Below are 13,797 nucleotides of genomic sequence, written 5' to 3'. Positions count from 1 at the left end.
TCGTTTCACGTTTTGAATAGAGCAGCAAAGCAAGCGCTGGAATGTCATCTTGAATTGAGCGAAAGTCATCTGCAAACAATGGTGTAGGTAGAAAATTAGGTAGACAACAAAAAACAACAGGACGAAAAACTCTACATAATAACCTCGTTGGCAACATCCTGATAAAGTTAGCAACGGAATCAACGCAGTATGAGGATGGACGTAAACATACCCTCTTGAGCTCCTTGAATGGCAGACAAACACAGTTCTGTACCCGCACCTCATCTCCAACCGCACATTCCTTACCCAGAATCGTAATGCTCTGCACCTTGATTCCATGCTTCACAATGCTAGTAGAGTGGCTGCCCATCGGGATCGGAGTCCCCTCGACACGAGCCCAAGCGCCCACCCGGCTACTCCACCCGATAATCGAGTGCATCACACATGCATCATGCCTGATTTCGGCGTCTTCCAGAACAATCGAATCCTTGATACGAGCACCGGCCCCAACAACCACACGGGGCCCAATGGAGACGTTAGGACCCAGCTTCGCGGTCGGGTCGACAGTCGCAGTAGGGTGGATGAAGACTGGCGGGACGATGGTCGCGGAGGGAGCAGTGAGTCCTTCGGATTGTGCCTGGAACGCCTTTTGCAGGTAGAGTGCATTGGCCGGGACGGCGGAGCCGGCCGTCTTGATCTGTCGCCAGAAGTCCTTGGTTTCGTGAACGAAGAATCGGTTGCTGTCGGCCAGGTCGGAGAGGATGTCCTGCTCGAGACGGATGACCTCGCTCTTCTCCGAGTCCTCTTCGGCGTTGGCCGCGACGAACGATGCGTCAAGGTGCTCAGACGAAGGGTACGAGACCAGACGGGGGCGGGTGGTGCGGCGCTTGATGGCGCTACGGATCGCAGGGAAGATACACTCGGTCGAGAACAGGTAGACACCGCAATTGATGAGGTTGGAGATGTGGCCTTCGGGCTTCTCGACGTAGTGCAGCACACGCTTGGTGTGCGAGTCAGACACTATACAACCGAAGTTGGTGGCCGCATCGTTGTTGACCCTGGTTCCCAGAATAACCGCCTCTGCGTCCTTCTCTTCGAACAACTTCAGCATCTCACCCAGCGGGAACGAGCAGCAGACGTCTGCATTCAGCACAATGATGCGCTCCGGCCTCCCCTTAAGAATGGCATCGCGGAAATGGTAGAGACCTCCGGCGGTTCCCAGGGCCGTGTATTCACGTAGGTATTGGAGGCGGAGCTGGGGGTAGTCCTTGGCAGAGTCTTTGATAAATTCTCGGAAGACTGATTCGTCGTAGTACCCGACCAGGATCACTTCGCGAATATCGGGGATCTTAGCGACGGCTTGGAGGCAGTGACGGAGGATGGGATGACCGGCGACTTCGAATAGGGGCTAGTATATAGCATTTTGTCAGCGCGATTCGACATAAATGTGCGTTGAAAATTGGTATGCGCCGTGGACGGAGATGCAATGCAACTCAAAACAGAGGCGGAGGGGCATGACTATCACCAACCTTGGGCACGTCGAGAGACAATGGCCTAAACCGGGTTCCCCTGGATGGACCCCCGACCTATTCATGGGTATTCCGTCAGTATTGACTATAGCAAAAATGAGGACAGCATGTGTCTGCATGATCCATACCAAGATCACGGCCTTGGTCGAGGCCAGGTTGGTGGGTTCGCGAACTGGAACTTGAAGCATGGAGAAGGCTGGAGGATATAGTCTATCTTTCTAAAAGAAAATATAAAAAAAAGTGAATTGGGTATAAAGATACTGCTAGGAATACTGGCACCCCTATACAGCTCAACTCGTTGACAGGAGAAATTGACCAAGTTGCTTGAGACCCGAAAGCGGATCACCGAATTCCAGGCCCACCGCCAACAGAAGGAGCCCCCCGTTGGTGAACCGTTGGATCTGGGTGCCACTTGCCGTCCATTTTATCGTCATCTTTATTCTGGGAACTGGTGCGCATAAGATATCCTAAAGACTTTCAGAGTAAGCATCATGGCGCTGGGCCAAGGAGAGGTATTCGGTGTTCAGGTTGGTTAATCAGTTATCCCTATATAAACAGTGGCTGATAGCTATACAGAGAGATTATCAATCATTGAAAAGATATCAAAGATGACTATGCTTGACGACTAGCATCGCACTATACCGGGCTTGCAACCAGTGGACGCTGTATGCGGATGGTGAAGGCGTACCCAAGCGATATGCCGTAGCAATGGTTTAGCTGAATCGCTAAGAGGAACTGCTCGTCGTCTCTGTCGACAGCTCCTATGGAAATGAGAATTACGTATTGCTGGCTGGTGTTTGCCATTCACTGGGAGCTTGAACCGCAGGGCCAACCTCTTTCATTTTAGAGGGGCATGTGCTCTTTTCTACCTTCGCCTTTCTCTCTTTCACTCTTTTTCTCTCGATGTGTTAACTCTCTTCATCCTTGACACCCCCTGTGCTTTCCATTACCTCCTCAACACCCTGAGTTGTCCGGTCTGCCAGATTGTACCGAGAACTTGTGTTGAATACTCAATTATCATGAGGTTTTTTACCCCGGAGACGAAACACATACCCCAAGAAAAAGACAATCTTGCCTCGACCGGTAAGCGTATCTCTTCTAACTTGGAATCAAGCAGACAACTCATCCTGAACAGCCACGATGCAACGCTCCAGGCCCTCGAGTCTACCCGCCGCTGAGGATTCGATCAACTTCATATCCCAAGATATGAGAACTTTGGTTAAAAAGATTCAAGACCTTCGTCACCTGGGAATAGAGGACAACAAGATTGCGCTCCCAAAGATCTGTGTCGTTGGAGACCAAAGCACCGGCAAGAGCTCGCTGATTGAGGGGATGAGCGAGATCAAAGTCCCTCGCAGCGCCGGCACTTGTACCAGATGCCCGATGGAAATCAATCTGTCGCATTCTGAACCCTCCCAACCTTGGACCTGTAAGGTCTATATCTCGCGAAAATACATGTTCGATGGCAGTCGCAAGATCAAAATCTCGAAGAAGTTTCAGCTCGGCCCCTGGATTGAACAGGATCAGGAAGATGAGCTTTTTCTCACTCTTTCTGACAAGGGCGATGTTCAAGAAGCGGTGAAATGGGCGCAGCTTGCAATCCTCAACCCTGGAAGACCACCAGCAGACTATGTACCCGGACGGAATGCAGGCATTGATGGCTCGCACTATCAAGTCAAGTTTTCTCCGAATATCGTCCGTTTGGATATCTCTGCCCCGGAATTCCCCACCCTTTCTTTCTACGATCTTCCTGGTGTAATCAGTCAGGCGGAATTTGACGAAGAAAGATATTTGGTCGCTCTCGTTGAGAACCTAGTCAAGGAGTACATCTCGCAGGAGAATTGCATTGTGCTTCTAGCGTTGCCAATGACAGACGATGCGACCAACTCCAGTGCGGCACGAATCATTAGAGACGTCCGCGGAGCGAAGTCGAGAACCTTGGGTGTCTTGACAAAGCCCGACAGGATCCAGCTGGGCGAGTATACTCAATGGATGGAGATTTTTGAGGGCGACAAATTTTCACTCGGCCATGGATACTTCGTTGTCCGCAACAATAAAGACCCTTCCATCGAGCATGCTGTCGCGCGCGAGGAGGAAGCTGAGTTTTTCGATTCGAGTCCTTGGAGCACTGAATTGTCGGCATATCGCGATAGATTTGGTACCAGGCGTCTCCAGGCTTCCCTCTCTAATCTTCTTCTGGATCAGATCCAGGGGTGCCTTCCTCGAATCATTGAGAAAATCAACGAAAAGGCCAGTCGCATTGAAACTGAACTGCAGGAGCTTCCCAGCCCACCGTCGACCAACGTACCGTACATCCTGTGCGGAAAGCTCAACAATCTTAAAGAGCAAATTCGGGCACATATTCAGGGCGGCTCTGGTCAGTATCCTTTGCCAAAGATTTGGCTTCATATAGCAATGGATTTCAAGAGAGCGTTGGTTAAGACTCGGCCGACAGTCCAGCTCCTATCTCCGCTTGATTCCACGGTTATGGCAATGAGTCGTGAGGGAGACGATTCGGATTGTGAGATGACTACGGTTCAGCCATCAATGAAGCGTGACGCCTCGGGTGCCCAAAAGGCCGGTTCGCAAACCCCAAATGAGATTCCTGCACGTAAAACTACGGGATATTCTACACCCCATTTTGATGCCTTTGACCGTCCGGCTAGGATGTTCACCTGGGAAGAAATTAGGGAGATCAACGAGGATTCGTATCGTGCCGGAATTCCGGATCAAACCGACCCCAAAGCCATCGAAATTATGAACCAGTTGAGTGTGGAACATTGGCACAAACCTATGACTGTGTTCCTCAACGCTACTCACCGCCTCGTTAGAGACATGTTGATTCAACAGCTTGAAAACGTGTTCTCCCAATACCATCGCACGAGCCTCTTCCGCGAACTTACACGCATAATTGACGGTTACCTATATACATTGAAGCAGGAGCACACCCAACATGCCTTTGAAAACTTTAACATCGAGAAGCATAAACCCTTTACCATGTCCCAATTCGCGCTCGAACATACGAGGATGAGTGCATACTCATACCTTAGTTCTCGACGTCACCTGGAACGCGCCCACAAGTACCTGGACATGCAGGATAGACTTCCTCGGGAGGACCCGCGACGTGATGCTGAGATCAGAAAGCTCACAGATGCCGAGTTGGGTGTCGACATGTTCACGCAGGAGCTTAAGATGATGGCGGCAAGTTCGCACCTTGCTTTGACTGTACACAGAACTGACAATCCTAGACTACTCGTGGATACTACGAAGTTGCAAGCTCTCGTTTCGTGGATTCGATCTGCCAGAGCGTTTACACCAAGCTTTTCTTCAAATGCCACGAAGAACTGATCGATGTTATTGAACATGAGCTTAGAATTTATGATGAGAATGGTGATCTTAATCTCTCAATGTGCTCTGTATGCAATGAACACTAATAAATCTTGCAGCCGCCGAGCGCTGTATGGAACTCATGGCCGAAGATCCAGAGCGCCAGCGCCGTCGCCAGTACCTTCTCAGGGAAAAGGAAAAGATCTCTAAGGCGCAGGGATGGTTATCGACTGTTAAAAAGGGAGAGGAGCCCATGCAAGATACCGAGACGACGTTTCCGACTCGTATCAAGACCGAAGACTGGCCCGGTCTTTCTAACATTTCCGCTGCTACTGGCTAGGGAAGTTCGGGTATGTGATGTTCACGACATCTGGGTTTTGTTCGTTAGCAGGTTTGTTGGAGGCTTGTTGAGATCTGATACGGTGGACAGTCGTTCGCCTTTGGCGTGGAAACTTCGTTTTGGATAGAGATTGTTATGGCTATGTAATTGTCAAAGAGGGATCTTGTCGCGTATCAAAAATCTACTGGTGCAACTTGGAAGTGGTAATCCAACATACTCTACTTCTCTACCTCTGTATAGACCGAAAGCGGCAAGGCGGGGTCAACCCCACATAGCTGCCCTATGCCCTAAGCCCCATTACCCAATCTGTAAATATTGGCAGCAATTGCATATCGAGAACAACAGCGAGATCCCAGTTAAGCTGCGCATAGCTTCAAAAATCGAGAAACAAGTGAAAACGCCTGATATCAGCTTCGTAGCATAACCGTAGCCAAACCATAGCCAACGTACTATAGTAAATCCCAGAAAAATTCCACCGGCCAATAACAGCTGCGGATCCTGACTCAGACCCAAAAATCAACCTGCCATCGTCTATCCCACCAAAACCCCTCCTTCGTCTCAATTTTCCCGTTTCCTTCTTTTGTTTTGCGAAACATATTCTAATTAATCATGACGGACAACGGAGTTAAGGACGCCGAGGCCTCCATGGCCAACCTCTTGCTCGACGAGGTTACTGGCGAGAAGGTCTCCAAGACCGAGCTGAAGAAGCGCCAGAAGCTGCGCGAGAAGGAAGCCAAAAAGAAGGAGAAGGAGGCTGCTGCTCCTCCTAAGACTCAGAAGAAGGCTTCCGCTGAGGAGGAGGAGGCTAATTTGACTCCCAATGTGAGTGCTTTTGTTTTGTGCGGGATTGGTTTCTCTCTGAACTTTTTACTAATAAAGGCATCTTATCGCTATAGCAATACTTTGAAATCCGCAGCAAGAGAATCAACAAGCTCCGCGAAACCAAGCACCCCGACCCCTACCCTCACAAGTTCAATGTCACCGATGACCTGCGCCAGTTCCTCAAGACCTACGAGGGTCTTGAGAAGGGCGACCAGAAGCCCGAAACCACCGTTCGCATCGCCGGTCGTATCTACACCAAGCGCAGCTCGGGCGCCAAGCTGAGCTTCTACGACATTCGCGCCGAGGGTGTCAAGGTGCAAGTTGTGTGCCAGGGTCAGCACGCCACTGGCGAGGTCCCGTTCGAGCAGCAGCACGAGCACCTCCGGAGAGGAGACATTGTCGGTATTGTTGGATTCCCCGGTCGGACTAGCCCCAAGAACAGAGCCGATGGAGAGCTTTCGATTTTTGCGACTGAGGTTGTCCTTCTGTCGCCTTGCTTGCACGCCATTCCCTCTGAGCACTACGGTCTGCAGGACAAGGAGCAGCGTTTCCGCCAACGTTACCTCGACTTGATCATGAATGACCGCTCGCGCAATGTTTTCGTCACTCGGTCTAAGATTGTTAGCTACATCCGCAACTACTTCGACACCCGCGACTTTATTGAGGTGGAGACTCCCATGATGAACGCCATTGCTGGCGGTGCGACTGCCAAACCCTTCGTTACTCACCACAACGAGCTCGACATGAACCTTTTCATGCGTATTGCTCCTGAGCTGTACCTTAAGATGCTGATCGTCGGTGGTCTTGAGCGTGTGTACGAAATGGGTCGCCAGTTCCGTAACGAAGGCATTGACCTTACCCACAACCCCGAGTTCACCACCTGCGAGTTCTACCAGGCCTACGCTGATGCTTTCGACCTCATGAACACCACCGAAGACCTTGTTTCCGGTCTTGTCAAGCATGTCACCGGCGGCTACGAGACCACCTTCCACACCCAGACCGGCGAGACCTACAACGTCAACTGGAAGGCGCCCTGGAGGCGCGTGGAGATGATCCCCGCCCTCGAAGAGGCCACCGGCGAGAAGTTCCCGCCAGGTGACCAGCTGCACACCACTGAGACCAACGAGTTCCTCAAGCGCGTCCTGAAGAAGACCGGTGTCGACTGCTCGCCACCGCTCACCAACGCCCGTATGCTCGACAAGCTCGTCGGCGAGTTCATCGAAGAGACCTGTGTCAATCCTACCTTCATCACCGGCCACCCGCAGATGATGTCGCCGCTGGCTAAGTACCACCGCCAGCACGCCGGTCTGTGCGAGCGTTTCGAGGCCTTCGTCTGCAAGAAGGAGATTGTCAACGCCTACACTGAGTTGAACGATCCCTTCGACCAGCGTCTGCGTTTCGAGGAGCAGGCAAACCAGAAGGACCAGGGTGACGAGGAGGCCCAGCTCATCGACGAGAACTTCTGTACTTCTCTGGAATACGGTCTGCCGCCGACCGGTGGATGGGGTATGGGTATTGACCGTTTGGTCATGTTCCTTACCAACAACTACAGTATCAAGGAGGTTCTTGCTTTCCCCTTCATGAAGGAGGACAAGACCGCCCAAGACACCAAGACTGCTGCTGAGGTTGTTGGTATTGAGCCCAAGCCGGAAGAGGGCATTGGTAAGTTACACCGCACGCTTTGATAAATACAATTGAACTAACAAGATATAGCCCACAAATAAATTCTACGAAACTGGACGAGGGATGTTGAATGCTTTTGATGACTGTTTATTATGGGTTTATGTTAGGATGGCAATGAATAGATGCATTAGGGGAATAAAAGAAATCCTTTAGCTTACCTTTTGAAATTGGAATACCCTTCAATAATTGCATCCAACCTTATCATCATTTCCCAGCAATAAGACTACCATTCAATCCATTGTACGATGCTTTCTCTATCCAATTAAATGAACTCTCCCCATATCCATGCCTCAGCGATATGTCCTACCTACGATCTCTCACTACTTGTCTAAGCAAGAAGGCAATAAACAAAGTACTTTGTATACTGACTGAGACAATAGACAACAAAGTTCAATTAACCCGTAGTTTCCAACGGAATGGAGAAGGAAAACTCCTTGAATGCTTTTGTTTCCGCTGGTTAGATCTTTAGCATTTAGCTATATAAAAAAAAAAAAAAAAAGCATTTTTCTCTCCTCTACTTCTCTTTCTCTTGCTATTTACTATCGTTGCATCTTACGGACTTTACTTCATATACCCTCCTAACAGCGATATCTCCGGTACCCTAATCTCTTGAGGCAGGACTAATTGGCACCCCATCAATGGTAGTGTATACTGCCTGACCCACGATGGCGGACCAAACAGACAATCACCAGGGGAACTGTTTTAAGGATTTTCGTTTCTTGCCTTTCCCTACTCCTCCTGGTTCTCGTTCTTCGTCGTATCCAGCGCCTCAGTTGCTTGAGAATGTTAGTCTCCTCCCTGCTGATAGTGAAGAGGTTGTCGTCTTGCTGACGTTGAGATGGAATAGCTGCCGCTACGAACGGCTAAGGGCTCTTCTGATATACCGTTTGTTCGAGACTATGGACAGGAAGCTTCTCCCATTGAATATTCAAGTGGCAGTGAGTCTTTCCCATTGAGAAACGCCGAGTCTCAGCAGGCCGCCATGTCTAGAAACCGTGGTTCTCGCTTTCCATCTGCTCTTCCTGCAGCTCTTCCTGCTGCGGCTGCCACCACAACCGCCCAGCCCCAGCCGTCTCTAATCCGCACGCAATTCGAACAGGTCACGGCGCACACGGCAAAGTGCGACCTGTGCAACGCCAGAAACGACTCGGGCATGTCCCGATGTTCATCATGCGGCTGGCAATCCTGTCATACCTGCACTATTAAGAATGGCTGTACCAGAACGCACAACGCAGGAAGCCGTGTGCATACCGGTCCGATTCACCAAAACGAGCTTTTCCAGTCGAAGACCTCGCCAAAAGATAAAAAGAAGAGGGGGAAATGTAGCAGCAAGGTTACCAAAAACCAGAAGGGCTCGGTGAGATGCAGGAGTGGACGCGGACGGGAACCAGCGCAGACACCCCGCACACAATCCCAGGCCCGGACCCAGAGAGGCCAGAGACAGGGTGCTTATACGGCTCGCACTCCCAGTCCCAGCATCAGTCCCACCCCACGCGCCATCATCTCTCCTCCTCTTTCTCTTTCCACGGACTCTAATGATCGCCAGTCTGATTCTGCACTTCTTCTCGACAACTCAACCTTCTCCCCGTCCACTACAACCGACGTCGACGATGTCGAAGCCGAGACAGACAAGGACCTATCTTGCGCTAGGAACTTGTATGCCTTCAGCCTCGAGGCGCACGGGGCATGGATACAAGAGGAGCGAGAGAAGGACCCAGTGAGGAGGTGGTACTATCAGACGTTTGGACTGGGAGATCTTCATGGATATGCGCAGAACCAGGCAGCTAGGGCTGTGGAGGAGTTTAGGAGGAGAGAGGTTGTGGAAAATGATAGGGGGAGGTTTGGCCGTTTTGAGGGTGGTTTGTTGGGTTGTGGTTTGTTGTGAGGGATGGCCTATTTTCCTTGTTGGGTACGGTGTCTGGGAGTTTTTGGATGTTATGAATAGATCATCTCAGGGCCACAATGATTATGACTGTAAATAGAGTAAAGAAAAACGAGTTTAAAAGAATCATATTTTACAAGGAAGAAGAGAGGCACTAGTTAATTTACAGACATATACTCATCCATATCTTTTCGTGACAAATAACGAGAACGAGCCGGACGGACAACTGGTTATAACTTCTTAGCCGCATGGGCAGCCGCCTGTGAAACCTGCTGACCACGAGCCTTGACAGCCATCTGCAACAACTTCGCAGTCCTTGACGGGTGCCAGACCCGGCTTCCCAGCACCATAACCCAGGTCAACAGGAACAAGCTACCAGCCTGGTGTGCCGAAGCAAGAGGGATAGGAACGAGGTAGAGCAATGTCGAGATACCAAGACCAACCTGCATGAAGGCAAACGCAACGACGCCGTGCACACCTTTTCTCGCGGCCGGTGGGAGAAGTTTCTTCATCGTGGGGGATTTGCGGGAGTATGCCCACAGGGCCATGATGGTGGTGAAGGTGGTGGTTGCCAAGATGCGGTGGTCGAGCTGGACAAGCGAGGGGTTCTCGAGCATGTTTCTCCACCAGAGGTCAGATCTGTCTTCGTGGCGGGAGTATCGTTCATTGAACAGCTCGGAGGTGGGGGGAGCGAAGCCACTGCCCATGTACGGGAATTCGTTGTAGATAAGACCAGCATCCAGACCAGCAACGAGTGCACCAGAGATAACCGTGGTGAAGACTAGAAGAGCGAGACCAGCAACCGAGCGACGGAATAGCTTGAGCCGGGGGTCGCGGAGTGCATCGAGCGTTTTGATTCCAACCTCCGGATCAGCCATTAGTCGACGAGATCGCAGAATTGCAAGACCATTCCAGAGCATAGTAACATAGCAGACAAACGCAGCACCCAAGTGTGCCGTCAGGCGGTACTGACTCACACGAGGGTGACTACCGGGAGCAAACAGATCATCCTTCAAGCCTGACTTGACCATCCACCAGCCAATGAAGCCTTGGAATCCAATCAAGCCGGCAATTCCAGCGAGACGCAGTGCCATGGGCTTGCTGACTTTCTTTCTGGCGACGAAGTAGAGAGCGGGGAAGATAAACGATAAACCGACGAAGCGGCCCCAGATGCGGTGGATCCATTCCATGTAGTAGATCGACTTGAATTCAGAAAGAGTCATGTGCGGGTTCAGGAGCTTGAATTCGGGGGATTCGCGGTATTTCGAGAATTCGGATTCCCAGTCTTCGTGGTTCATGGGAGGGAGAGAGCCTGTAACAGGACGCCATTCTGTGATGCTTAACCTGTAGCAACGACTCGATTAGCCATGCCCATGTCAATATCCAGAATAGTCCTTATGCAAAACGCACCCTGATTCTGTCAATCGAGTCAAACCACCAAAAACCACAATACCAAAAACACTGGCCGCACTTCCCAGCAGCCAGTACGCAACCGATTTGTCGCTAACCGGCGGAAAGCTCGACTTCGCTTTTGTCGCTCCTTCCTCCGCAGCGTGGGCAACTGTAGACGACGAAACAGATCTCCTCAGATTCTGAGAGAAAAATTGTCTAGTCTTCGAGTTCAGTATCGCAGGATTGGTTCTCTGGTCAGACCGAGCGAACGATAGGCCGGAGAATTGTCTGGGAAAGGCGGATTTGGTCGCATAGTTCTGAGTCCGTAGGCATTGGTAGCAGGTGGAGAAATCCTTGAATAACCGGGGTGCAAAGCCCCGGGCCCAGGATGCTGAGCTCCCCAAGGAAGCCATGATTGTTGATTCCTGGGAATATCCTCGGTGGGAGGAATACAAATAAATGGCATGATTCTTGCAAACCGCGAAGAATCGCGGAGTCGGAGGCCGAGACGCCGACGGCCAATCAGAGGGGGTATATTTGTCTACTATAGCAATTTATTAGCTTACCATGATACTGTATAAGACTAGACCTTGAATGTTTCAATTGATCTAGAATTGATGGGGAAATATGTGTCTGGTTCCTAAGGCAAAGGTGCAAATTACCGGTTTTGGTAACTAGGGCGTGGTGCCACACGACGCTGAGCTCCCGGGACGAGGAGCAAGCTGTCCTTGGGGAGAAATAAATAACATCATGATTGAAAATCGCCAATTCTCGCAGAGCACCGAAATGAAGATGGTGAAGTTATTGACTTGAACATTGACGAGCACGACACTAACATTATGGGTCGATCTAAATGCCACAACCGCTAAGTACGGCTGAACGGACAGAAAGCACGTCTTATATTGCCATCTTATACAGCGGTTGAACAATATCCAAATCAACAAACGGAGCAATAAAAGTAAATCAGCCCTCGCCATCACCGCCAGTCAAAGCCACTTAGAGATCGCGTGTTTCCTCGAACACCATGTAGGTATTGATAAACATAAGATGCGTAAGACAAATATGTCTTAACCTGATAATGCGACGTTCCTAACTTCCTTCCCCTACTTAATGTCCGCCGAGCACAAACTTGACCTTGCCAGAATCGAGAGAAAAAGCATTGCAATAGTCAAGGCCAGTCAGAATAATGTCTGAGAAGTGCGACGTACCGTTCAATGCGGAGGATGTTCAACCATGGATTCTAGATGAAGCGTTCATTCTATTTACTTGCCCCGTCTTCCGCGGCAAACTCGTAGTTATAAGGTCCCAGGAGATAGATGTTGGAGAACTGGTAACCGGTACGGACCAAATGTCCGCGAGTGGATGTATATTGGCAACTCATCGTGCATTAGAAAGGCTTGATAGACCTAGCAATACGAATGCTAGCCTCAAGGCCTAGGTGTGTCTTGGGTGATCCCGTATCCACGGTGAAAAAAAGGCCCACTCTACTGGGAGTCTGTGATCTCTTTCACGAATACTAGGCAAGCTAATATCAGGCGGCTCTTGTATTTTAGTCCATGGACAAAATAATTGGTTATCATGGCTCAGTCCCTTGACCATGCCGAGATAGACGACACCAAATTGGTTACCTCTGAATGCAAGATTTTGCCATCGACTATCGTGGGGTGTGGTGTAACCATTGGTGACTTCGGGGAGAGATTGGGATACACGGAAGCGAAAGGTATTGAGAACCCTGAATTTTTTTTTTTTTTTTTCCAGGCTTTTTCTCTGTTAGCTAATACCTAAGCTTCCTAGACTGGAGATGCCAAACTCCTTGATAGCCGGAGGAACCTGGGGGTATGATAACAGTGTTTTGGCTAGTTGATCCTCGACATATATGCTTGTTTTGGGTGTAATATCGACACCAGTCGCCCTTATTTGCCCTTTTTTATTGCTTAGAAGCTTATAGCGTTACGCTATATCAAGGTCTAGAGCTCAATGATCTCTGGAAGCTCGAAGAGTGAGATGTTAAACTCAGAAAGGTATTGTAAATTCCGCAACGAGCACGTCATCCAGGAAAAAGTGACTTCCAATAAATACATAATATAATGTGCTATGTATTAGTCTTGGAAGCACTCACCATGGTGTAAAGTTATAGACATATTCACGCCAGCATTGTAGGTTATTAGGGTATAACAGACTGGTTAGTTAAGTAACGTATTTCACCGTCGAGTGGTCCACCCGCCACCACTATATATTTTTGAAGCAGATTTTTTCAACCAAAATGCCGTTATATTCATAGATCTGTGTAGCCGGTTGAACTGGCTGTGCTGGCTGAGCCGGGAGTTGTTGAACCAGCTGAATTGGTGGAATCAGCTGCTGTATTAACTGCAAGGCCTCTTCCACAGTCAAGCCATCTTCATGTGATATCTGCTGATTTGAACATGTGCTTTTTTGTCGCTTTTTCTCATTCATGGTTCATAGATCAGCATCTTCCTTTGTTAATAGCGCAGCGCTATGCATCGCAAGCTGGCAGCCTTTAATAAGCTGGTTTAATGCTAAATTGTGTCACGGCGCTCTACTAGGATAATGGAACATCCAACTCATGGAGTCTACCTAGGTAGCTATCGACGAGAATAATCAACATGAGGAAGGAAGAGAGGAGGTAACGCCGTATTTATCAACAAAGCAATAAAGCAAACAACTGCACCTCACGTGATACCCAGCCAACGTGACCAGGCTGTCACAGATTGGTAGGACTTGGAGGGCTTTTTCAATGTTGTTTTAGGAAAGCTTTAATTGTCACGGGCTCGGAATAGTAGATAATAACGAACTGAATTCCTATCTAGACTATTGTAGCCATC

General features: G+C 49.7%; 6 protein-coding genes across 6 annotated transcripts; 3 read left to right on the top strand and 3 right to left on the bottom strand.

Moving 5' to 3' along the window:
• Positions 1-131: 131 nt before the first annotated feature.
• Positions 132-1,696, bottom strand: EURHEDRAFT_456259 (mannose-1-phosphate guanylyltransferase; the record flags this gene model as incomplete). Its single annotated transcript, XM_040784341.1, has 4 exons — positions 132-158; positions 212-1,387; positions 1,509-1,565; positions 1,637-1,696. 4 exons carry the CDS (start codon positions 1,694-1,696, stop codon positions 132-134), a joined length of 1,320 nt encoding a protein of 439 aa, XP_040638854.1.
• Positions 1,697-2,527: 831 nt separating this feature from the next.
• EURHEDRAFT_402802 (putative dynamin GTPase) lies at positions 2,528-5,175 on the top strand (the record flags this gene model as incomplete). Its single annotated transcript, XM_040780167.1, has 4 exons — positions 2,528-2,591; positions 2,644-4,733; positions 4,757-4,898; positions 4,955-5,175. The coding sequence occupies 4 exons, from the start codon at positions 2,528-2,530 to the stop codon at positions 5,173-5,175; spliced, it is 2,517 nt and encodes an 838-aa protein (XP_040638853.1).
• Positions 5,176-5,703: 528 nt separating this feature from the next.
• Positions 5,704-7,902, top strand: EURHEDRAFT_412483 (lysine--tRNA ligase KRS1). The gene is made up of 3 exons (XM_040781918.1): positions 5,704-5,997; positions 6,072-7,659; positions 7,711-7,902. Exons 1-3 carry the CDS (start codon positions 5,785-5,787, stop codon positions 7,719-7,721), a joined length of 1,812 nt encoding a protein of 603 aa, XP_040638852.1. The 5' UTR covers positions 5,704-5,784; the 3' UTR covers positions 7,722-7,902.
• A 443-nt stretch (positions 7,903-8,345) lies between these two features.
• Positions 8,346-9,679, top strand: EURHEDRAFT_537628 (uncharacterized protein; the record flags this gene model as incomplete). The annotated part of the gene is made up of 2 exons (XM_040787343.1): positions 8,346-8,465; positions 8,528-9,679. 2 exons carry the CDS (start codon positions 8,346-8,348, stop codon positions 9,563-9,565), a joined length of 1,158 nt encoding a protein of 385 aa, XP_040638851.1. The 3' UTR covers positions 9,566-9,679.
• Positions 9,679-11,814, bottom strand: cox15 (cytochrome c oxidase assembly protein cox15). The gene is made up of 3 exons (XM_040787618.1): positions 11,617-11,814; positions 10,973-11,495; positions 9,679-10,906 (listed from the first exon to the last, which is right to left on the bottom strand). Exons 2-3 carry the CDS (start codon positions 11,365-11,367, stop codon positions 9,793-9,795), a joined length of 1,509 nt encoding a protein of 502 aa, XP_040638850.1. The 5' UTR covers positions 11,368-11,495; positions 11,617-11,814; the 3' UTR covers positions 9,679-9,792.
• EURHEDRAFT_67450 (uncharacterized protein) lies at positions 11,498-12,035 on the bottom strand. The gene has a single exon (XM_040787619.1). It carries the CDS (start codon positions 11,929-11,931, stop codon positions 11,629-11,631), a length of 303 nt encoding a protein of 100 aa, XP_040638849.1. The 5' UTR covers positions 11,932-12,035; the 3' UTR covers positions 11,498-11,628.
• Between the last annotated feature and the right edge of the window lie 1,762 nt (positions 12,036-13,797).

This window comes from Aspergillus ruber (genome assembly GCF_000600275.1).
Source record: "Aspergillus ruber CBS 135680 unplaced genomic scaffold scaffold00013, whole genome shotgun sequence".
Classification (NCBI taxonomy): Eukaryota; Fungi; Ascomycota; class Eurotiomycetes; order Eurotiales; family Aspergillaceae; genus Aspergillus; species Aspergillus ruber.
This window is presented reverse-complemented; position numbering and strand designations above follow the sequence as displayed.